The sequence below is a fragment of the Bufo gargarizans genome, chromosome 5, assembly GCF_014858855.1.
Source record: "Bufo gargarizans isolate SCDJY-AF-19 chromosome 5, ASM1485885v1, whole genome shotgun sequence".
NCBI classification, from domain to species: domain Eukaryota; kingdom Metazoa; phylum Chordata; class Amphibia; order Anura; family Bufonidae; genus Bufo; species Bufo gargarizans.
Genome location: NC_058084.1, coordinates 301,958,771 through 301,984,077, shown reverse-complemented (window position 1 = coordinate 301,984,077; position 25,307 = coordinate 301,958,771). Strand labels below are relative to the sequence as shown.

Sequence of the window (25,307 nt, the reverse complement as noted above, 5' to 3'; positions counted from 1 at the left end):
TTCTTTAGGTGAGTGTATATCACTGAGAACACCCACATGTCCAATGAGATCAGAAAGAGCAGAGATGTAAATGAGTAAATGACAAACTTTATTGAATTATTTCCCATAAATCTCTATATCCAGCTGCTCAGTTCCTTCATTCACTGCTGACTGACATTTTCATGGTGACAGGTTCCCTTTAAGCTGTTAGACACTTTATACAACTGGGTCGTCTGTCCTTAAAGTGACAATATCATTTTTTATAACAGAAATAAATACCAAATTTTACATTGGTTAACATATTTGTATGTAGTATTAGAGATAATTTCTATGTATGCATACATTTGTTAAACCTGTACATACATTTCAGTGACAGATGGCCATCAATAAGGGAAGAAAAATGAAAGATTAAACTCGAGGGGGGGGGGGGGGATTTATCATGAGGGTAATATTTGAAGGCAGTTTTGCTTTGGTATGCATTTGCTTACTTTATGCCACATTTATGAAATGTCACAGTGTATATTTGTCTTATCCTTAAACCTAACAGTTTTGTCTAGAGAAGCTACTCAAGTTTTCTTACTCTACCATCCTCGTGGATTCAGACGGCAAATTTTTTGCGACTTTTTAAAAATGTCTGAATGATAAATCTGGAGTAAAACTCATTAACATAGCTAACCACACCCACTTTTCCACTCACATTTCAAAACTGGAGTGAGTCGCAAAGGCCCTATTTTGCAACATTTTGAAGACAGAATTCTGGAGTGAAAGCGTAATAACTCAGGGCCAACGTTATTATAAATCTATTCAGTTTGATTAAATCTATCTGGTCTATTTTTATAGAATTTCAGTTGAGAAAATGGAGGGAGTTTTATAATGATGACCTATCCTCTGGAGACATCATCAGTATCTGATTGGTGGGGTCCAACACCTGGGACTCCCACCAATCAGCTGTTTCAAGCTAATGGGGCTGAGCTCGATACCAAGCACAGCAGCTACACAATGTATGGTGCTTGGTAGGCACAGAGAAGGTCGTGGTCCCTTCTTAAACAGCTGATTGGCGGGGGTCCCGGGTGTCAGACCCCCACTGATCAGATATTGAAGACCTTACCAGAAGATAGATCATCAGTTCTAAAGTCTTGAAAAATCATTTTATGCCACATTCGGACATCAGTGTTCGGTCAGTGATTTCCATTAGTGATTTTGAGCCAAAACTAGGTGCGGCTCTAAACATAGAACAGTTTCAGATCTTTCCCTAATACCTTATGTCTGTCTTTTCACTGTGTATTCAATTACCCCTTAATTCCACATTTTTGTTCCCTGTACGGCCTACTTTTACCAGTGCTTAAAATAGGGTTGCTAGGCATGGTCCGTCTATCTAGGGTCACATTACTGACAGCCAGGGACTGTAAGTAAATGATTAAAGCCAGATCCTCCCCAGCAGCTGATAACAGTGCCTGGGCTGTGTGCACTTCTCCCTGTCCCTGCGCTTGGCAGGCGCTCCGTCACTCAGCAGAGCAGGACAATGCAGAGTTGGAGCACTGCACACAAGGGAAGGGAAATCGGCCTCTGCTCAGTGTATAAATGAAAGCACATGTGGTAAGAGGGCCCCTTTGTGCTGCAGGAGATTAACCCTTTAGGGGGAGGGCTCTGGTTACTGACACTTTTGAGGGGCTATTGTTACTAGCTAGTGAGGGCAGGCAGGATTAGCCTCAGGGTGAGGGCAGTGGCAGCCATCTTAACTGAATAGTGAAATTGCAGTTTTATGCAGACTGGTTGCTAAGGGCTGAATCTTATTAAATATGGGGTAAGTCAGTCTAATAGTAACTGATTCTGGAATATCATGTTATTAGTAACTACATATATGAAAATTGAAATTAGGGTCTAAATGTGACCGTTATCCTTTAAACTCACAGAAAAAGCCCTTACATACTGATAGAAAGGTGTTTAACATTTTTGAAGGAAGCAGCTAGGCCTTGTGATATTAGGGAAGAATGGAGTATTTGTGTTGTAATCCCAAAGGGTACAGGGTCACCCACCTGACCTCATAATATGGCTATGAGCATTAGACTATAAGCCTGCACGGTACACTATACTAAACCATGTGACTGACACCTTATGCATCTAGGTGTAAGTAAAAGACTGGGTTCCACAAAGCCATGAGGTGGTCACAACCCTGCCTACCCGCAGCTGCAGCCAATGGTCACACATATTTGCTGGTTAACTGAGGTACAGAGCCTTGCAAAAGTATTCACCCCCCTTGACTTTTTCATATTTTGGTGCCTCACAACCTGGAATTAACATGGATTGTTTGAGGATTTACATCATATAATTTATAGAACATGCCCACAACTTTGAAGATATTTTTTTATTATTGTGAAGCAAACAACAAATCGGACAAAATAACAGAAAAAGTTAATGTGCATAAGTATTCACCCCCTTAAAGTCAATACTTTGTAGAGCCACCTTTTGCAGCAATCACAGCTCCAAGTCGCTTTGGATAAGTCTCTATGAGCTTGCCACATCTTACCACTGGGATTTTTGCCCATTCCTCCTTGCAAAACTGCTCCAGCTCCTTCAAGTTGGATGGTTTGCGCTTGTGAACAGCAATCTTTAAGTCTGACCACAGATTTTCTATTGGATTGAGATCTGGACTGTGACTAGGCCATTCCAACACATTTACATGTTTCCCCTTAAACCACTCAAGTGTTGCTTTAGCCATGTGTTTGGGGTCATTGTCCTGCTGGAAGGTGAACCTCCGTCCTAGCCTCACATCACGCACAGAATGGTACAGGTTTTGCTCAAGAATATCCCTGCATTTACCATCATCCATCTTTCCCTCAACTCTGACCAGTTTCCGTCCCGGCTGCTGAAAAACATCCCCACAGCATGATGCTGCCACCACCATGTTTCACTGTGGGGATGGTGTTCTTTGGGTAATGTGATGCGTTGGGTTTGCACCAGACATAGCGTATTCATTGATGGCTGAAAAGTTCAATTTTAGTCTCCTCAGACCAGAGCACCTTCCTCCATACATTTTGGAAGTCTCCCACATGCCTTTTTGCAAACTCACAACGTGCCTTTTTGTTTTTAGCTGAAATTAATGGCTTTCTTCTGGTCACTCTGCCATAAAGCCCAACTCTATGGAACGTACGCCTTATTGTTGTCCTATGTACAGATACTCCAGTCTCTGCTGTGGAACTCTGCAGCTCCTCCAGGGTTATCTTAGGTCTTTGTGCTGCCTCTCTGATTAATGCCCTCCTTGCCCGGTCCGTTGGCTTTTGGTGGGCGGCCGTCTCTTGGCAGGTTTGTTGTTGTGCCATGTTCTTTCCATTTGGTTATGATAGATTTGATGGTGCTCCTGGGCATCATCAAAGATTTGCATATTTTTTTATAACCTAACCCTGACTTGTACTTCTCAACAACATTGTCCCTTACTTGTTTGGAGAGTTCCTTGGTCTTTATGGCAGTGTTTGGTTAGTGATGCCTCTTGCTTAGGTGTTGCAGCTTCTAGGGCCTTTCAAAAAATATATGTGTAAATGTAATGGCAGATCATGTGACACTTAGATTGCACACAGGTGGACATCGTTTCACTAATTATGTGACTTCTGAAGTTAATTGGTTGGGCTTCCTAACAAATGGGGTGAATACATACTCACGTGCCAATTTTCTGTTTTCTATTTTTAAACAATAGTTTTATTTATATATTTTTCTCATTTCACTTCACAAACTATTGTGTTCTGATCCATCACATAAAATTCAGATTAACAAAACATTGAACTTAAGGCTGTAATGTAACAAAATACGAAAAAAGTCAAGGGAGATGAATACTTTTGCAAGGCACTGTATATTTCATCAGGCAACTGGCTGATCTATGGATGTTGCCTTATGGCCATGGATGTAACAGTCAAAATGAGGGTGGGGGTGGGGCAAAACAGAAGTTTTAAAAAACAATCCACAAAAATCATCACTCCAACTGAGTAGATGCATTTCAGTGAATGAAAAGAAAAGAAATATCTGCCATGTGTGAAGTCACCCTGTTAAGACCATTTTTCACATTAATTGGTTGCTAAAATTGTTTGCTCTATGTACCTAATCATTATGTATACCAACAGTATACTGTATGTAGTTATATTATGTGACTGGAGTTATTTGACAAATAGACACACCCATAGACTTCAGTCTAAAGCAGGGGTGCACAATGATACAATTCTGTGCGGCCCCAACCATCTGGTAGCAGAAATTTATGCCTATCTTGTGGTTGCTCACATATATTTAATGTATTCCCCCATAGATGGGAGTACCAGAAGTGTAACTAGACATATATATTGTACAATCAATATGCCATAAATGTAGTATTTCAGTTAGTAATACCCCTTTAAATTTTATTTTCGGCCCTTGGAATCTTTTCAGGCTGACAATGTGGCCCCCAACCAGAAAGGTTATGCACCCCTGCTCTAAAGGTACCTTTGCATAGGGTGTACGACTGAGCACCAAACGAGTCGTTTCTTGGTGTAGTGAACGTTTCTACAATTACTCTTTAGACGCGTCGATTATTGTTCACAAAATTGTAATTTTAATCACATATTACATTTGTACAGCAGACTGCTGAATTTACACAAAGCGAAATTTGAGTGGCGTACAGTGAATGATTCCTGTTTACAGGTTCAAAATCATTAACGTCCAACAATGATTTTTGTGCCCACACAAACGATTGAACCAACGAGAAACTCTATCATTCATTGCTTTGACACTGCTCGATAATTGTGCAATTTAGCCCAATTTAATGATAATTTACACAATAATCGGCTTGTGTAAAGGTACCTTACCGCTGTCAGAAGAATCATACTGAGAGGGGTCCTTTGGGTTAGAAGAGAACTACATGGTAAGTTTTCTTTAAGAAATTTTAAGTGTGGCTATCATTTTTTTTAAATGTTTTGTAGGGGAAGGGATGTTAAACATTTCCATAATGTACTTTATTAGATAACTTTGTACTAGAAAACAGGGTGTAAACAGTCTCTCTCTCGTGAATATCGCTAAGGAGAGCCTGTCTTTCTACTGAGCGCTTAAGATCCAGCCTTCCAGCTCACTGTCCCAGCCCCTGCCTCCCAATATGTGCCCTGCCAGCTCTGCCTGTCTCCCTATCTGACTTGATACCAGTGCTTAGCGCTGACAGTGTGTACTACGTTCCCTGTAAGCCTACTGTTGGCGCTAAGTGCTGGAAGTCCCCTTCGCCTATATTTTCCATGAACTCAGTATTTAACAGGAAAGAGAAAGACGCTTCCAGCACATAGCGCTACTCAGTGTCGGACTGGGGTGCCTAGGGCCCACCAGTAAAATGTATTTTGGGGGCCCACCATACAGGTGCATTTAAATATTACCTGCTCACACAGATGCAAGATGCTACCAGATAATTGAATATGGGGGTCCCTGCAGTAACTTTGAGAAGGTAGATCCTGGGGAAAAGAGGATACTGCTAGCTTTTCTCTATACCTAGAAGTCATCTCAGCTCTGATCGGATCTATAATATTAAACTGGGGAGTTTCTTAGGTTTTCATATGAACATCGGCTGGTTGAGGTGCTGTACATTGAATATATGTATGTAGTGCAGTAAGTCTACTGTGTAATGTGCAGGGGGTGGGAGACTAGGGGCCCACCGGGGATTCACCTGTACCCTTGTGGGCCAGTTCAAGCCTTGCCCTAGTAGGTATACAGGGGCATAAAACACAACAAAAGCGCTATGTGCTTTCAGTCCTGTTCTTCCCCCTTCCCTTTTAGTGACATGGAGGACAGAGAAGACTGGTTCTTCCAGCACTTAGTGATGAAAATAGGTATACACTTTCAGTCCTGTTCTTCTCTATCTTCCCCGCTAGTGACTAAGTGCATGGAGTTCTGAGTGTTGACAGTAGATATAGCAGGGGGCGCCCATTGCGGCTTAAAAAAAAAAAAGGTTGGTTATAATTTAAGTTTGGGCGGCCGGCCGGAGGCGCCCCTCATGCTGCGCTGCGCCGCCTGAGCGGCTGAGGGTGAGCGCTTTGCAGATCTAAAGAATCTCCGGCCGGGCGGCTCACAGTCACTGCTGTCGTCTGAGTCTGACTAGTGAGTCAGTGACTAACTGCGGTCTGCGAGGCTGCGCCTGCAGTGCTAGCTTACCGTTCCTGGCTCTGGCTGGCTGCTGAGGGTGCAACGGAGGCGGAGCTCTGCCGCCCTCCCAGGCTCCCTGAATGATCTTGAATCGATCTGAACTGTCTGAACCCCCTGACCCCTCCCACCCTTGAGCACGTCACGTGAGAGAGAGAGGGGGTGGAGGCGGAGCGAAGGAGGCAGAGAAGGCTGCACACTGAGCAGCAGCCCAGCAGCCACAAGCAATTTGCCTCCCCCGACCCCCAGTGCGGCAGCAGCGGCGGCAGTGCCTAAAGTCCTAGACAGTTCTTCTGGGACAGAACAGAACAGAAGTGGGCTCCAGTTCAGACCATCCTACCTGGATTGGAGTGCAGCAGGACAAGTGCAGCTGCTTTCTTCTTCCCCAGGACTGACGGATGGACCCCAGGGCGACATTGGTGAATTACTACCTACCCTGTTTGTCTCCAGGAGGACCAGTCCCCAGAGCCAGACTGCAGGCGAGACCAGCTCATCTTATTGTCCTGGACTGGTAAGTAGTCAGTAGACAATGCAATATGTTTACTTACTGTATTTTTGTGCCTTATAAGACGCACTCCCCCCCCCCCCAAAAGTGGGGGGAAAATGGCTGTGCGTCTTATAAAGCGGATTGCGGATACTTCGCTGGCCTCTATGCTGCACAGCGCGGCCAGCGAAGTATCAGTGTGGAGGGAGGAGGCGGGGACACTCATGGCGGGGCCCGGTGCAGTGACTCTACTCTAATACACCGGGCCCCGTAGCTGAGGAGGGAGCTGCCGGTCTGCGCCGTCTTAATGCTATACATAAGTTACTACAGTAAGTACAGTACGGTAATTGCGGACCCATTCGGATTGAATGTACTTAACAGCTGCGGTGGGGCCCGGTGTATTAGAGTAGAATCTCTGCATCGGGCCCCACCATGAGTGTCTCTGCCTCCTCCCTCCACACTGATGTATCTGATGGATGACACCATAAGTGTCTGTACATGACACTTATGGTGTCATCCACAGATCCTCCCATAACAGTGCGTCCTCCACAGATCCCTCATAACAGTGTGTCCTCCACAGATCCCCCATAACAGTGTGTCCTCCACAGATCCCCCATAACAGTGCGTCATCCACAGATCCCCCATAACAGTGTGTCATCCACAGATCCTCCCATAACAGTGCGTCATCCACAGATCCCCCATAACAGTGTGTCATCCTCAGATCCTCCCATAACAGTGCGTCATCCACAGATCCTCCCATAACAGTGCGTCATCCACAGATCCCCCATAACAGTGTGTCATCCACAGATCCCCCATAAAAGTGTCATCCACAGATCCTCCCATAACAGTGCGTCATCCACAGATCCTCCCATAACAGTGTGTCCCCCACAGATCCTCCCATAACAGTGTGTCATCCACAGATCCTCCCATAACAGTGCGTCATCCACAGATCCTCCCATAACAGTGCGTCATCCACAGATCCCCCATAACAGTGCGTCATCCACAGATTCCTCCATAACAGTGTGTCATCCACAGATCCCCCATAACAGTGTGTCATCCACAGATTCCCCCATAACAGTGTCTGTCATCCACAGATCCTCCCATAACAGTGCGTCATCCACAGATCCTCCCATAACAGTGTGTCCCTCACAGATCCTCCCATAACAGTGTGTCCCCCACAGATTCCCCATAACAGTGTGTCATCCACAGATCCCCCATAACAGTGTGTCATCCACAGATCCTCCCATAACAGTGAGTCATCCACAGATTCCCCCATAACAGTGTGTCATCCTCAGATTCCCCCATAACAGTGTGTCATCCACAGATCCCCCATAACAGTGTGTCATCCACAGATCCCCCATAACAGTGTGTCATCCACAGATTCCCCCATAACAGTGTCTGTCATCCACAGATCCTCCCATAACAGTGCGTCATCCACAGACGCAATTTTTATCTTGCCTAGGGCGGCAAAAATCCTTGCACCGGCCCTGAGTCATAGACATAGTATATAGTGTCAGTGCTGAGCATTTTCAGTCCTGTTCTCTCTGTTCACTGCGCTCAGCAACTGAGAAGCACAAGAATTGGAAATAAAATAGCAGAGCTGCATTCGGTTAGTGCTGTCAGCAAATCAGATAGACAGGGAGACTGGCAGATAGGGCACTTATAGGGGGCATGGTTAGGGTAGTGAGCTAAGAGGCAGGCTTGAAGCCTGCCCCTGTATGTTCTACATAGTCATCTTCAGCATTCAGTAGAACGCTGAAGATGGGCTCTCCTTAGCAATGCTCAGTAACCCCCAAAATCTCATGTGACTGTAAGGAATTGCAGGAAACTTGCCTTTATCATAAAAATGTTTTGACACATATTAAAAAATAATAAATTACTGTTAAGCCCAATTTGTTTGATCCCTCTCATTTTCATACTGTTAAGGGTCCATTCATATGTCCATAAAATTGGTCCACATCCGTTAATTTTCAATGGGGCCGCAAAAGATGAGGAGAGCACACAGCCGCACTTCCGTTCCACGACCCCGCAAAAAAAATAGAACATGTCCTATTCTTGTCCGCAGCCACGGACAAGAAAAGGCATTTCTATCATAGTGCCGGCCATGTGCGGTACGTAAAACACTTGCGGACGTGTGAATGGACCTTAAACTGCAGGAGATATTGCTCTGGCCTATGAGATGTGAATAAATATTCTTGCTTGATACATATCCAAAATGACTGCTCTGCAGATATCATATCAACATATAAGTAAGCAGCAAGTAGAAGTAAGGGCAGGCTCTTCTGCCTGCATTTTTTGCATTTATTTATATTAATACATATTTATTAATCACATTCATATCCAGACAGCAATCATAAAGCAAATTTCAGACATCAGAAGACAGAATTCCTTGGCAGCTCATATATTCGGAAGCACGGTGACCACACTTACCCACTTCTGACATCTCTGGCACTGTGGCAGTGTAAACATCCTTGGTAAATTTTGGCTCATTGTCATTAATGTCGTGAATCTTGATGACAAACTCAGATTCGGGCTCAACAGGTCTTCCTGTCTTCCTGCTCACAGCTTGGGCACGTAGAATATATGAAGATTTTTCTTCCCTGTCCAGACGTTTAGTTGCCTGAATGTCGCCAGTATTTTCATTGATTATAAAAACATCCCCGGCACCATCTCCAGAGAGAATATATTTCAATGATCCATCTCCACCATCCTGGTCTGAGTGAAGCTGGAATACAAGACACAGATTATAAGTATTTAGGCTCATTGTGTACTAGACACTGGATTGTTTAATTGCATGCGATTAATGAATAGTTGTGTATAATTATGCATTGTATTCGGTTTGTGTTCACTATTTGTATGCTATGAATAGAATACAAATTTGATATGTAATTAATAGACCTGGATATAATCATAATAATCTTAACAAGATGGTTCTCTTTTGTTGTGCAGGTCTGATATCCACTGTTGAGTATTTCTAATTTTATGGTATTTTTATGAGATGCTTTGCTACGCTAGTAACTTTTACTGGAAGAAAAAGTTATATATGTAGTTATACAGTAGATAAGTCAATAAAAGACACAGGTCCATCATGTCCAAGCTATAGTTCTACAGTGCTGATTGCAAGGAAGACAAAAACCCTATGAAGTAGTCACCAATTACAGCATATTAGAGGGAAAAACCCTTCTTGACTCCAAATATGGAGAACGCACCCTTAGAAGCCTAGTACACATAACTCCTGATGATGTCAGGTGAGCAGTACTGGCCAATCCAAGAGCAGAGCTGGACAAGCAGGAAGTGTGCATCGGGTGGTCTGAGAAACAACGTTACTATCTTAGGTGGCAGAAGAGGGCCACAGGAATCGGTGAATCCATAGCTCAAAGGATGAAGTGGAAGGCACCAGGTAAATATACTCTCCATTCCCCAGCTAATGTGAAAGTTTTATTTGGTACATGAGGATCATTTTACTTAACTTTCCCTGCTATAGTTCAGATATGTCCTGCTTGTAGGCAGGTGTTCAAAATTGTACACAATAATCCAGATGACAAGAGATCTGTATAGAGCATCCATGCCTGATACACCCTATTATTTAATCTGGCCTTGCAGCAGCCACCTGGCATTGGTTGCTAAAGTGGTTTCCCTATGACAAGCAGTAATACTGATCAGTCAGGGGAAAACCCTAATTTGATCATATTATCCACTTAAATAGACAGTGGCTCCTAATAGAAGATCTCTTATTATTTATGATCCTACTTAGCATGTTTCTTTATGGATTTTACTCACTTGTATAGCTCTGACACTTTCTACAGCGCCTTACAGACATTAGCATCACACTGTCTCCAGTGGGGCTCACAATCTAAGTTCCCTATCAGTATGTCTTTGGAGTGTGGGAGGAGTACCCGGAGGAAACCCATGCAAACATAGGGAGAACATACAAACTCCATGCAGATGGTAACCTTGGGACCTAGGACCCCAGCGCTGCGAGGCACCAGTGCTAACCACTGAGCCTCCGTGATGTCCCGTTTTGATACGGGGATGAATCTTTTACATTGTTTAAACAAATCCCACCCTTCTGACCTTAGGGGAAATAGCAAATGCTCTTTTATAAGGCAAGCACTAGTAGCACTACAGTTAGCACACTTGTCACGGGAGATGTTTGGAAGCTGTTACCAGAGTATTCAAGGCTAGAAATAAGAGGATATGAAAACCCGTGATGCTGATGTGCTATATGCAGGACAAAGGCTAGGAATAACATTGTTACTGTAAATGGGTCAGGTACGTATATTACATTACAGAGGTCTACAAGTCTTCACTTCACCTAGTCACCTATCTACAGCCCACTACACAGACAATCACGTACATAAATGTACAATATGTGCATACTTGTGTTAGTAGTATAGGATGAGAACACATGGAACCTTGATACTAGCAATACCATCTCCTTCTCTAAGGGAAATTCCTTTCCATGCGGTACAGCCTGGGTAAAAAACGCTACACAAATACCGGTATACCTACATACTGGGCACATGTGTACAAGAAATAACTGGAAGCCTGCTTTAATTTTTTTTCTGTGAAAAATCTAACAATAAAATGTTTACATATCCAGTTTCAAAACTTATGCATTCACATAGTGACTTGTCCAGGATCAGAAGAAAATTACTTCTTTCTTCCAAAAACAGCACCATACCTGTTCACGGGTTGTGCAAGGTACTGCAGTACTGTAATACCAGGCACAACCATGGGCAGCCGTGGTGATGTTTCTGGAAGAAAGCGACCATGTTTGTCTAATCCTGGACAACCCCATTCAATAAATGATGGCCAGAGGGTAGAGAAAGGCGCTCATAGGGTGAGTATGTTCAATAAGTGGAAAATCCACAAAAAAAAGGGTTTTGTTTGCTCACCTTTTTTGGTTGCACCCAATTGGGTGCAACCCCAGTGAAAGTTGTTTGTGGACGGTTCACAGTTGGTGCAGCCCAGATCTCTCCAAATCCCTTGAGTGGGAGCCACCCCACCACTCGGGTTAGACAGTGGGAACAAGAAGAAAGGACGCTTGACTGTTTCAGTCGAACGTATGGAAAGTAGGAGGCGCAACTGGATGATTTGTATTTTTCAGGTTTATTGGTAGACAACGCGTTTCGGGGTACTTCTGACCCCTTTATCAAGTCGGAGGTTTTTAGGTTGTTGGTCAAAAACCTTATGTCAGCGGTGCCTGCAGCACGGCTGGTGTATCGGCAGCGTTCACCTCGGCAGGGTGTTTAAACTGTGACAAGGGGTCTCATTGGAGAATAAGCCTGAGGGCTCATGCATATGACCATAATGGGCCTAAGAAATACAGTCCATGTGTTGGCCGCATCTCCTACACTGACCGCGGCTTCCCTGACCAGAACTTACTGTCACATAGTAATAGCTGCTGTGTAAGCATATGATGATTTGTGTATACTGCAATAGCCACGCAATCAGACAAGAACTGACTGTATTATAAATTTCTATGATACAGTAAATTCAGGTCACGAGCCGGGATCGGTCCGAGAGATGCGGGCGACCTACAGACCGTATTGCCCCGGCTGATTACGGTCAAGTGCATGAGCCCTTAGAGCCCTTGGTGTGGCTGACAGTATAGATTTCATTTTCACAATTAGGCCGTTTATTTAGTTTTCTTAGGCAATCGATTTGCCAGTGACATCAGGGCACTTTCCTGCAAGGGTTAAACAACGCTCTAAATAGCTCCCTTTGATTTTCTCTTTTACATTGACTGCTGCAGCCAATGCTTTTTTTTTTCTCCATAATAAATTACGCAGCCAATAAACGTGCGGGGCAGTACTGGCACTCACTGTAATGCCGTAGCCATGTTGGTTACCGGCATTAAAGTGATTGGCTGGCCGGAAAGCATCATCGAGTGCTCAGTCTTAGTCAGGGAGAGCTGCAGCATAAGGGACACTTAGTGTAGGGACAGGAATTGTTTATTTTTTAGGCAGGGTTTAGTATTGAAAGGTGATAGAGACCCAAAAGTACTTTTAAGGACTATTGTTTTATCTGGCTGCAATATATATTATTAGAGCAACCTGCGCTAAATTGCGTGCAATTATTTGGCTGCTGCTGACAGTGAAACAACCTCTGCTACATCTGTTGTGTTACATTTGCGCATCCTAAATATCTGTGACATTCAGCACAATTGTTGGGCCGCTGGTGACAGCGACATTACCTGCGCTACATCTCCTGTATAACGTGTGCGCATCCTAAATATCCGTGACACTCAGTGTAATTTTTGCGCCGCTGGTGACAGCAACATTACCTGCCCTACATCTCCTGTATAACATTTGCGCATCCTAAATATCTGACATTCATTGTAATTTATTTGAGCATACACTTACAAAACCTGCGCTACTATATGTGTGACATACTTGCAAGCATATATACCGTTTAATATGCTTAAGGCGAGCAGTAAGGGACGGGGAATTGCCCGTGCTGCTGATGGTGCACGCAGAGGCCGCGGCCCTGGGTGCGGTGAAACTGTGCCTGCTGCCAGAGCACAAGAAACACACTCATCCGCAATACCTAGCTTCACTTCCCAGTTTGCAGGGCGGCGCAGGACACCACTCTCGAAGTCACATCAGTGCGACCAGGTGGTCGGTTGGATTGCAGAAGATAATGCTTCTAGTTGGTAAAGCATCACCCTGTCTTCCACAAAGTCCAGTCTCATTAGCCAAGAGTCTGGTCAACAGAATCCTCACCCTGATCCTGCCACCATGGAGAGTCTTGGCAAACAAGTGATCCCACACTCGGATATTCGGAGGAGCTCTTTTCATCGCCATTCCTTGATTTGGGCCTCTCACCAAGCCCGCTTGAAGAGTGACATGAAGAGATCTTGTGCACTGATTACCAGTGCGAGGTGGCTGATGATGATGAGACACAGTTGCCTATAAGTCAACGGCAATTAGTGTCTAAAGAGTTTGGTGATGAGGATGAGACACAGGTGTCAATAAGTGAGGTTTTTGTTAGGTCAACAAGTCAGGAGGATGACCAGAGTGAGGAAGTGGAAGAGGAGGTGGTGGACGATGAAATCACTGACCCAAACTCGGAAGGTGGCAAGCCGAGTGAGGACAGCAGTACAGAGGGGGAGGGATCTGCAGCACCGCAATAGGCTGGAAGAGGCAGTGGGGTGGCAAAAGGGAGAAGGCGGGCCACACCAAACAGGTCTGCAACTGTTCGACGGAGCACCCCCTTGCAGCAATCTCCCTTGCCAAGGAGTAGGTGTTCCGCAGTCTGGCGCTTTTTGAGAAAAGTGTGGACGATAAAAGAAATATCATTTGCAACTCGTGCCATACCAAAATGAGCAGGGGAGTGAACACTATCAACCTCACCACCACCAGCATGATCTGCTACATGGCATCAAAGCAACCTAATAGGTGGGCCAATTGCCTGGGTCCACAATCAGTGTCTGCGGGTCACACCACTGCCTCCTCTTTCCCTGTGTTACGTGCTGGCCAATCCCCTGTCCAAGACGCAGGCCCGGATGCCTCCCGCCCTGCACCTGGACCTTCGCAAGGACCATCAGCTAGCACATTCACTTCTGTGTCCCAGCGCACCCTACAGATGTCCATACCCCAAGAATTTGAACGAAAGTGCAAATACCCAGTCACCCACCCACAGGCCATAGCACTAAATGCGCACATTTCCAAATTTCTGGCCCTGGAAATGTTGCCATTTAGGCTTGTGGACACTGAGGCTTTCCGTAGCCTGATGGCGGCGGCCACCCCTCGTTACTCAGTCCCCAGCCGCCACTATTTTTCCCGGTGTGCCGTCACTGCCTTACAACAGCATTTGTCTCGTAACATCACCTGTGCCCTGACCAACGCAGTTATTGGGAAGGTCCACTTAAAGAGGACCTTTCATGGGTCCGAATATTGTAAGAAAACTATCTGGACATGTGGAGCGGCGCCCAGGGATCTCACTGCACTTACTATTATCCCTGAGCGCCGCTCCATTCGCCCGCTATGGCACCGTTATCTTTTCCTGCGCTGTATGGTAATTGCTACTATCTGTTCACCAGGGAGGAGTCTGCACTGTTTCTCCCTGGGTGTTCCTTTTCCCTGGCTGTAGCGCTGTCCAATCGCAGCGTAGAGCTCACAGCCTGGGAGATTAGTCCTCTTTAACGACTGACACATGGACAAGTGCTTTTGGCCAGGGATGCTACATTTCCCTGACGGCACACTAGGTGAACGTTGTGGAGGCCGGGAGCGAGTCGTACCCTGGGATGGCACAGGTGCTACCGACGCCAAGGATTGCAGGCCCTACTTCCATCAGGATTTCCGCCACCACCTACATTACTGGCTTCAACCCCCCCTTCTTCTCCACCACCTCCTCCTCCACTTCCACCTCTGAATTCTGATCTTGCAACAACAGTCAGCCATCAGTCAATAGCTGGAAGCAGTGTAATACTACAGTGGGGAAGCGGCAACAGGCCGTGCTGAACTTAATTTGCTTAGGTGACAAACAGCACACCACTGCAGAGCTGTGGCAGGGTGTAAGGGACCAGACTGAGCTGTGGTTCTCGCCACTCAACCTACAACCAGGCATGGTTGTGTTTGATAATGGCTGTAACTTGGTGGCGGCTTTGGAGCTCAGCAAGCTCACACACATACCATGTCTATCCCACGTGTTCAACTTAGTGATTCATCGGTTTCTCAAAACCTACCCCAATTTGCCTGAGCTACTGGTGAAGGTGTGCTGCGTGTGTGCCCATTTCCCAAGTCATCTACAGCTGCCACTGTTCTGGCAAAGCTGCAAAAGCGCTTGCAATTGCCAGCTCACCGACTGTTGTGCAACGGGAGCATGCACTGGAACTCCACGTTCCACATGTTGGCCAGGCTTTGTAAGCAGCAGAGGACAGTAGTGGAATACAATCTGCAACACTGTCGTCGCCTTTCTATTCAGCTTCCGCTCTTCACAAGTGACGAGCGGGAATGGATGTCGGACCTCTGTGAGGTTTTACGCAACTTTGAGGAATCAACACAGATGGTGAGCGGCGATACCGCTATTATCAGCGAAACCATACCACTCCTGTGTCTACTGAAATGCTTGCTGCTAACAATGAAGGCGGACACTTTGCCTGTGGAAGGGGTGGAAATGGGGGGAGACAGTACACAGGGTGATAGCCAGACCACCCTCAGTTTGTCTTCTCAGCAAGAATTGGATGATGATGAGGATGAGCAGGAGACGGTTGCTTCTGCTACGGAGGGTAGTACCCATAGCAGGTTTATTCCATCTCTTCAGCGTGGATGGGCTGAAGAGGAGGAAGAAGATGAAGACATTGAGAGTCATCCTCCTGATGAGAACAGTGAGGTCTTGTCTGCTGGGATTCTGGCACACCTGGCTGACTTTATGTTATGCTGCATTTCCCGTGACTCTCTCGTTATACGCATTTTGGCCAACACCGATTACTGGTTGATCACCCTTCTCGACCCCTGCTACAAAGAGATCTTCTCATCTCTCATTCCTGTGGTGGAGAGGACTAGCAAAATGGTGCAATACCAGAAGGTCCTTGTGGAAAAATTGCTCCAAAAATTTCCAGCTGACAATGCTGTCTGCAGAGTACGTAGTTCCTTGGCCAACCGAGGAGGGGAGACAAAGCGAACACACAGCAGTTCCCACAGAGGCAGGGCAACACTCTCCAAGGCCTGGGACAATTTCATGACACCCCACCAGCATCCTCACCCTGATGCACGGCCTAGTGTCACAAGGAGGAAAAAGTTTTGGAAGATGGCAAAGGAGTATGTAGCAGACCGTGTCAGCATCCTCAGTGATTCCCTCTGTGCCTTACAAATATTGGGTGTCCAAGCTGGAACGTTGCAGGAACTGGCACTCTACGCCTTGGAGGTGCTGTCCTGCCCTTCAATGTGGCTTTTATGGTGTATTGAATACACTGTATTCCCATGCACCCCTTCTCCCACAAAATAGGGTATATGGTTCAATCTTCCTTTTCTCGTCCTCCTTCTCCTCCTCCATCATATCAACATGCTTATTAGGATTCCCTCGCTCCTAATGTTTTAGATCAGGGATGCTCAACCTCCGGCCCTCCAGCTGTTGTAAAACTACAACTCCCACAATGCCCTGCTGTAGGCTGATAGCTGTAGGCTGTTCAGGGATGCTGGGAGTTGTGGTTTTGCAACAGCTGAAGGGCCGCAGGTTGATCATGCCTGTTTTTTATGGTCAGCTCAGCAGCAGACCCTCACCCCTAATGTTTTAGAGGGTCACCAGCAGGCCCTCGCCCATAATGTTTTAGATGGTCAGATCAGCAGCAGGCCCTCATCCATAATGTTTTAACATAGAAACATAGAATGTGTCGGCAGATAAGAACCATTTGGCCCATCTAGTCTGCTTAATATACTGAATACTATGAATAGCCCATGGCCCTATCTTATATGAAGGATGGCCTTATGCCTATCCCATGCATGCTTAAACTCCTTCACTGAATTAGCAACTACCACTTCTGCAGGAAGGCTATTACATGCATCCACTACTCTATCAGTAAAGTAATACTTCCTGATATTACTTTTAAACCTTTGGCCCTCTAATTTAAAACTATGTCCTCTTGTAGCAGTTTTTCTTCTTTTAAATATTCTATCCTCTTTTACCCTGTTGATTCCCTTTATGTATTTAAAAGTTTCTATCATATCCCCTCTGTCTCGTCTTTCTTCCAAGCTATACATGTTAAGGTCCTTTAACCTTTACTGGTAAGTTTTATCCTGCAATCCATGTACTAGTTTAGTAGCTCTTCTCTGAACTCTCTCCAAATTATCAATAGCCTTCTGGAGATATGGTCTCCAGTACTAAGCACAATACTCCAAATGAGGTCTCACTAGAGCTCTGTAGAGCGGCATGAGCACCTCCCTCTTTCTACTGGTAATGCCTCTCCCTATACACCCAAGCATTCTGCTAGCATTTCCTGCTGCTCTATGACATTGTCTGCCTACCTTTAAGTCTTCTGAAATAATGATCCCTAAATCCCTTTCCTCAGATACTGAGGTAAGGACTGTATCACTGATTTTATATTCTGCTCTTGGGTTTTTACGCCCCAGGTGCATTATCTTGCACTTATCAACATTGAATTTTAGTTGCCAGATTTTTGACCATTCCTCTCAGTTTCCTAAATCCTTTACCATTTGGTGTATCCCTCCAGGAACATCAACCCTGTTACAAATCTTTGTGTCATCAGCAAAAAGACACACCTTACAATCGAGGCCTTCTGCAATTTAGCTGATAAAGATATTAAACAATATGGGTCCCAGAACAGATCCCTGAGGTACCCCACTGGTAACAAGACCATGGTCTGAATATACTCCATTGACTACAACCCTCTGTTGTCTGTCCCTCAGCCACTGCCTAATGCATGTAGCAGACTCTCACCCCTAATGTTTTAGATGTCAGATCAGCAGCAGGTCCTCGCCCCTAATGTTTTAGAGGGTCAGATCAGCAGCAGACCCTCACCCCCTAGTGTTTTAGATGGTCAGATCAGCAGCAGGCCCTCGCCCCTAATGTTTTAGAGGGTCACCAGCAGGCCCTTGCTCCTAATGTTTTTGAGGGTCACCAGCAGGCCCTTGCTCCTAATGTTTTTGAGGGTCACCAGCAGGCAATCAATCATAGATTTTTAAGGGTGTGTATGATGCCCTCCTTTATGTGTAATAAAGGGTGTATTGTAGTGCCGGTTCCTTGTAATTTTTGGCAGCCCTTTCACTTAGTGCATAGGCTATATAGGTGTAGGAGTCCCACTACCTTTGTACCACAATGTGAATGAGGCCCTCCTTTATGTGATATACAGGTTGTATTGGAGTGCCTCTTCCTTGTAATGTTTGGCAACACTTACACTTTATATACAAGTAAATATACAGAAAATAATGTTTCCTAACAATTTTTCCTCTAAAATTGATTTTATCTTCGGTTTTGTGCGTATTATTGTCAGTCTATAAAAGTGGTGTACTACTCGGACAACATTGTTCCCAGCAGCGACCTGGGAGTCCAAGATGCATCCAGACATCCTCCCCATGCTGTTCCCGAGCAATTTCAGTGGTCTTTCCATCAATTTCTAACCTTTTCCTGTGAACCAGACACCCTCTCCTCTTCAGAGCAGGGGGTGCCTGGTTTAATGTTCTGGTTCTCCCATTGACTTCCACTGTGCTCTGGTGCTCTGGTGCTCAGTGGAGCACCCGAGCATCCCAAAGTTTTCTACTCGAGCACCCAACACTATAAACTACCAAAGGTTATAGTCCCTGTCACATAATCCATGTACAGTATATCCCCTAATTCCACCTGATTCAGCCTTGCTCTAAACGTGCATAATCAATTTCCCTACCAGTGCAAATGAAACTTGTAAGACGCTTAACTTCTTTTATTTTTGCAACAATAGCAGAAACAATTATTTCATAAAGTCTCGTGAAAGAGACAATCAATATATGGACAGTAGGGATGGGATTTCAGCTATGTCTCTGTTCTCCGTCTCACATCAGCACTTTCCGGTCTTATGCTGAATCTCCGATATAAAAGAGCAGAATGTCTACATCATATTGTATGGCTAGGACTAAATGCATATTAGTAATATTTTAATTAAGCATTGATTGCTCATGTCTTCGATGTAGATAAAAAATAAATGTATGTAGCAATCTGCATTAGTTGTGTGTAGATTACTATTAACATTTCCAACAACATAATTCATCATCCATGTGATCCTTGTAACCTGGTTATAATACCGTGCAATATTGTTCATGAAGAGGACTAGTATTGGCCTGGGTAGGTTTGGAAGTGGTGAGGGCAAAGAGTGGACAGTGATGTCGACAGCTGCATACAGGTGTAGCAAGTCAAATTTGTTATTTAGGCTGTGTTCAACATATACACATGGAAATGTTTGTTCCATATTCTTTCAGACCTCTCTAATACACGCAGTCTTGACTTGGCTGAGTGTGCATGTGTTCTCAATAGGGAAAGGTGAATAAGCCATTGCCAGACACCATTGCTGATCGGTTATCTCCCCTTTTTAAATCCATCCTACCTAGTGGGATCTGTGAAGAGAACTTTACTTAACTGCTCTCTATTGCTGGGCATTCGTTAAGAAGGTCCCAGGCTGTCTTCATCGGATTTCTGGTCACACCTGTAAACTTTCTGCAAGGGCAGGGTCACGTGTGCTGATGTAGCCAATGATAGGCCTCAGCAGTGATGTGTCCTCAAGTTGCATGTGAGCTAGCAGCAACATGCCGCTTGGAGACACGTTATTGGCTACAGCAGCACATGTGACCCTGTCCGTGCAGGAAGTTAATGTGTATGGCCACCATACCCAATAGAGGGATCTGTGCAGCACCACCACTGCAAAACGACTGTCAATCATATTAATAGTCAATGTAATTATACAATTTTCCACATTTGCCTGCTTCGGTTTCTGTAAATCAGGTATGCTCAACCTGAGGCCCTCCAGCTGTTGTAAAACTACAACTCCTATCATGCCCTGCTGTAGGCTGTCCGGGCATGTTGGGAGATGTAGTTTTGCAACAGCTGGAGGGCCATAGGTTGGGCATCCAGGCTGTAAATACTCCTAATACTGCTTCTATGCGAAATGTCTAATGACAATACCAATTTTGTGTGTTTACACCTTTTTTTTTTATTCTGTATTTGTCATGAACTAAAGTGAACGAGGAAAAAACATCAGCTAAATGCCACAAATGGGACCTGCTACAGACTGTAAAAAATGGACAAAAATGTAGTTTATTATAAGATCCGGACAGTAAATTATTACTGCTGGGAGTTATGATACACAGGCATGCCAGACTGCGGGGAAATACAAATTCTCCCTCATTCCCAGGTGAATCTGTGTAACTAAAACAATTGGACGTGACAGACAGAAATTTGCTCCATTAGTCGTAACAGATTAAGGACTGTTTCTTGGTTTTTACTGACTAAACTCTACACTTGTAGAATTTAATCAGATATTGTACAATAAAATGTACGTGCAGCAATACCCATAAACAATATTTTGCAATAGTGAGTAATATGCTGCAATGTAAAATAAAAAAATCACCAATGTCTGGATCGGGGGAGTACTGTACCATGTAACTTGATTCATTACTGACACACAGCTCCAAAAAAACCTCCGTGATTGGGACTGAGCTGCACCTAGGCCACGTGACCAATGAACATGATGTCACTGGCCCAGGGTAAGCTGCGATAAGGTCATTGATTAGCAAAGGTTCCGGCTATCATAGTGTCAGCAAACCTCTTTAACTTTACAAACTGGATCTAGAGCACTGTATCACAAAAATGGATCTCCAACTACTATAAAGATATATAAAGACATAAACCAACCAAAAATGTTGGACCTACTGCTGGGACTCTGTCATTTATGCTATTGGGATGCTCCATCTACTTAAAGGTAATGTGTCACCAAAAATGTTCTGTTTCCTGAACATGAATTTGGGGGAGCCATGTTACCATTAAGAAAATTGCTTTACAGCAGCCCCATGGTCCATAGACACGATGGCCATTGACTTCTATGGGGGAGTTTTCTAGACATGCTCTGTGCCCTGTGCAGAAGTCACTGTACAAGGAAAGAATAGATAAGCGCTGGCAATCACCTATTGTGAATGGTAGATCCTTCTTATCTATACACAGAGGTGATATCATTATAGGCAGGATTAGAATGACAGATAAAGAAGTGACTGCAGCGAAGTCATCTCTACCAGCAAGACCTATTATTAGGTTTAGTGGCCAGTGCAATAACTGCAGGAATTTAAGTTTTCTGTTTAAATATAGTGTCATGGAAAATAAAAAATAACCACAAAAAGTTTGTTAACACATTTTTAAACATAAAAACTGATGATACATTCCTTTTAAGTTTTGACTGATTACACTATATTATACATTTATGTTTGGGGGATCTTATGAGAAAGCTAGTGTAAATCAAAAATAATTTTGGCCAAAGGTGTTCACAATAATTTTTTTTATCATTTGCGCACATATATTAGCAATGAGTGTCATCTCTAATTATTATCTTACAATGAATGACGTTACTTAGGCCTGAGAGCTTGGTGGTCATCTCTGAAGGGCATGACGTAAGCAGTATCTTACATTGCAGATAATATCAGCCATTGTGACCAGAAGGCAATTCTGCTTGAATGAGAACCTACAGACCGGGAGCTTGTGGAGGCTGATATGACTGTACGTGGGTAGCATTACACAGCCAGAGGTAGAGCTGTAATTCTCATATGGCATATTAATACTGGGTATTGCATTGTATATAAATATTCATGTTTTTCATGCAGTCTAGATATCCAGTACAAGGAATGAAATCCTGAGATGTATTGATTTGTATACATTTCAGCCTAAGATTGATTTAGCTTATAATGTTCTCCGATATTGATCTGCATGAGAAGAAAGAAAATGCTAAGCATATAATACAGGTGTATTGCTTTCTCAAAGACTGCCACATTTCACATTAGGAAATACTTGCGTTGAGGTAATTAGGTCTGAAATAACCATTTAGACAATTGCGGCATGCCCTGAACACTTACAGCTAATGTTTACTGATGCCAGGAAAAAGCACTAAGAGGTAACAGAAGGGCAGAGCACTTGAATATGCATGTGATGCTAGGTCTATGACCTGCTAGGGGAGGAGTATATCATTCCTTTCTTTGACTCTCACCATAAAGTATTATTATTATTATTTTTTACCCTTTTTGCTCTTTCTCTCTTCCTTGTATTGTCTAGATTTATTGCTGAACTTTATAAACAGAACGTCAAGAATCCCACACTAGATAACTTGTGTTCTCCAATGAAATTTTGAATATAGGTAAATGATATCAAGAATATGGAATGGGGTTCCTCACGTAATGTATACCCTACTCTTATATAGTCAAACAGATGCGCCCACCATCATCTTTCCATGAATTTCACAATTTATCAATCGGAAACACTCTCGAGCAGACACATACAGCATAAACAATGCCCTATAGGGTAACACAAATTGTTCTGAAAAGCTGGTCATCTCCCACCACTCATTTCAGGATATCTCAAGCCATGAGGAAAGTAGAGCCCATCTATATGAGTCTAATGAAGCTATTATTTATACTGCATGAATTTATGTTAAAGACCAATCTGTGTTTACTGTACATTGCTTTATAGGGATTTGTTCTACTGTGGCACTTTAACCCCTTAGTGACCAAGCCTGTTTGGGCCTTACTGACCAAGCGTTTTTCTTCCTTTTTTCATCTTCGCTATAACTTTTTAATTTTTCTGTCTATATAGCTTTATGAAGGCTTGTTTTTTGCGGGACAAGTTGTAGTTTTTAATGGCTCCATTTTGGGGTACACAACTTTCTGATTAACTTTTATTAACTCTTTCTGGGAGGGAGATGGGGAAAAAAAAGCAATATTGCCACTGCGCTTTTACATTATAAATTTGACGGCGTTCATTTTTCGGTATAAATAACATAATATCTTTATTCTCTGGGTCAGTACGATTACAGTGATACCAAATACATATAATTATTTTATATTTTACTACTTTTTGCAATAAAACCCCCTTTTTTTTTTAAAGAAAACAATGTTTTTGCATTGCTGCTTTCCAAGACCCATAATCTGGCGCCGATGGGAGTCAGAGGAAGTCCGCTCCCTCCGTCAGCACTTTACATGCGGCAGGCGCCATTGCCCGCGGCATGTAAAGTGTTAAACAGCCCGGATAGGCACTTCTGCCGGTCTGGGCTGTTAGAGCAGGGCTGCGCCTCTCATGTGAGAGCCGGGTCCACGCTCCCCGCTGCCCAGGGAATCCGCGCAGTGCTTAGACTGGGCTGCTGTAAAAAAGCGTCGGCCCAGCCTAAGGCCCCTTAGTGACCGACGTAAAAATACCTATGAGTGGTCAATAAGGGGTTATAAGTTGGCAATAAAAAAAAATTATTCAATTACCCAACGAACAAGCCTTTCAGTTGTTCAATGGGTAATCGTGGCACCTTTACATTGCCAGATAATAATTATTGAGCGTTCCTATGAATGCGCTTTAGCGATTATCTAGTGTATTCTCAGCCCATGTAAAGGGCCCTTTAGTGCCTACTGGTTTCTACTTTGGAGATAATGGATGTAATTAGGCCTGCACCTACGCACAAATTGTCTACAGTGCAGGGGAAACCAGCATAGAAAGCCCCTTTCTTGATAAATCTCCCCCATAAAGTTCCAGTCAATTCCAACAATTCCTTCTTTTTTTGTCAATGAGTATATATTAGGTGGCCATATTCTGCTGAATTATTTCAAAAATAGTTTTAGAGCCAGTTTTGACAGTTGCCTATCACTGCCAAAAAGGAACGTTGATAAAATACTAAATCTTTATTTGATATCCAATTAAAACAAAACAAAGGACAGGAAGTAATAACCCTAAATAAATCAAAAATATTTAAAAATCCCAATCACAACTGGGGTATCACAGGAGGCACCCATATCATCGGGGTTTATAATAACTTACACAAACCCACAGCATGCACCCCCTGTGACCCTAAAATCAGCCCCAGTTGGAATGATTGATAAACGTCCTACAATCGATGATCATGTGCCCTCTACACTGTAAAGTGCTTAGAATCACCAGTATGCTATAGCACTCTTTAACTGGTGTATACTCAGCTGCTACTATGTGACACCAGATCCATTATGAGTACTGCTGGAGTATGAAAAGAAATGAGCATAGAGTATGGACTTCTTTAATTGTGCATCATCAACAAGTGGCCTGGTAGCACCCCACTTGTGATGTCTATATTCCACAGTAACTATATGTTTGTGAACTCCAGCAGCATATGACTTGTTAATGCGCCTTCTATTGCAGCCCACATCTATCTAGCTGTGTACATGTCTTCCCTATCGCACGCTAGTTATAGCAGTTTTGCTAGTTGACCTAATAACTAATATTTCTCTTTATTTTTTCGCAAAAAAATTCCAATCAGGTGGCTGTAAAATAGCTTGTTAAATTTGATAAGCTAAAAGGTTATATGTGGCCAGTCCTCACTTTGAGTACAAAAGAGAGATTGCCTAAGGGATACACCTCCCTACAGCCCCTACTCTTGTGAAAGATCATCAATGAAGAAGTGGATAGCACTTTAGGTCTCCGGAAATGACACTTAAGGGCTCTCATTTTAGTGGTAACTAGTTCAACATTGAAAAGTCTATGTACACATAAGTTCAAATTAAAATTCTTAAGGAAAGAACAGAAAGGGGGGAGGGGGCATGATTGAAACATTTAGATATACCGTATTTTTCATTTTATAAGACACACTTTTTCTGAAAATGGCAGTGCATCTGATAAAGCAAATACTAATGGGAGTTTCCATTGTAGAATGACCCATTTGTACAGTTAGACTGTGGAGCAGTGAGTGTAGCGCTGCTAGCACTGGTATTACTCACTGCTCCCTGGTCCTTCTCCAGATATCTTTCCTTTGTGTTTTAGCTCTTTCCCTGTAACTGCTACAGAAACTAAGGCTGGTAGCAGTTGAAGATTTAAACTGAGCGTGTAAAACCACCTGAATGAAGTGGATGGAGAGATAAGGGAAAGAACTGTTAGGGACAATGGTTGTGGAACCACTGTGACAGTGAACTGGTTTGACATAGGGCTAATCCTCAGGATGTTATCCTGGTGGTCCTCTGGTTTTCACTCCTTAACCCATATAAAAGGAGATCTGGCTTTCACTGCAGGA

General features: G+C 43.8%; 1 protein-coding gene across 4 annotated transcripts in view; it reads right to left on the bottom strand.

Annotated features, from left to right (window-relative positions):
* LOC122938642 (cadherin-6-like) overlaps positions 1 to 25,307 on the bottom strand; it is a 361,198-nt gene that overhangs the window by 126,043 nt on the left and 209,848 nt on the right. For all 4 annotated transcript variants that reach the window (XM_044294304.1, XM_044294305.1, XM_044294306.1 and 1 more), the window contains one exon: positions 9,032 to 9,326. In XM_044294304.1, the coding sequence (XP_044150239.1) occupies positions 9,032 to 9,326 (295 nt within the window). The remainder of the gene's footprint in view (positions 1 to 9,031; positions 9,327 to 25,307) is intronic.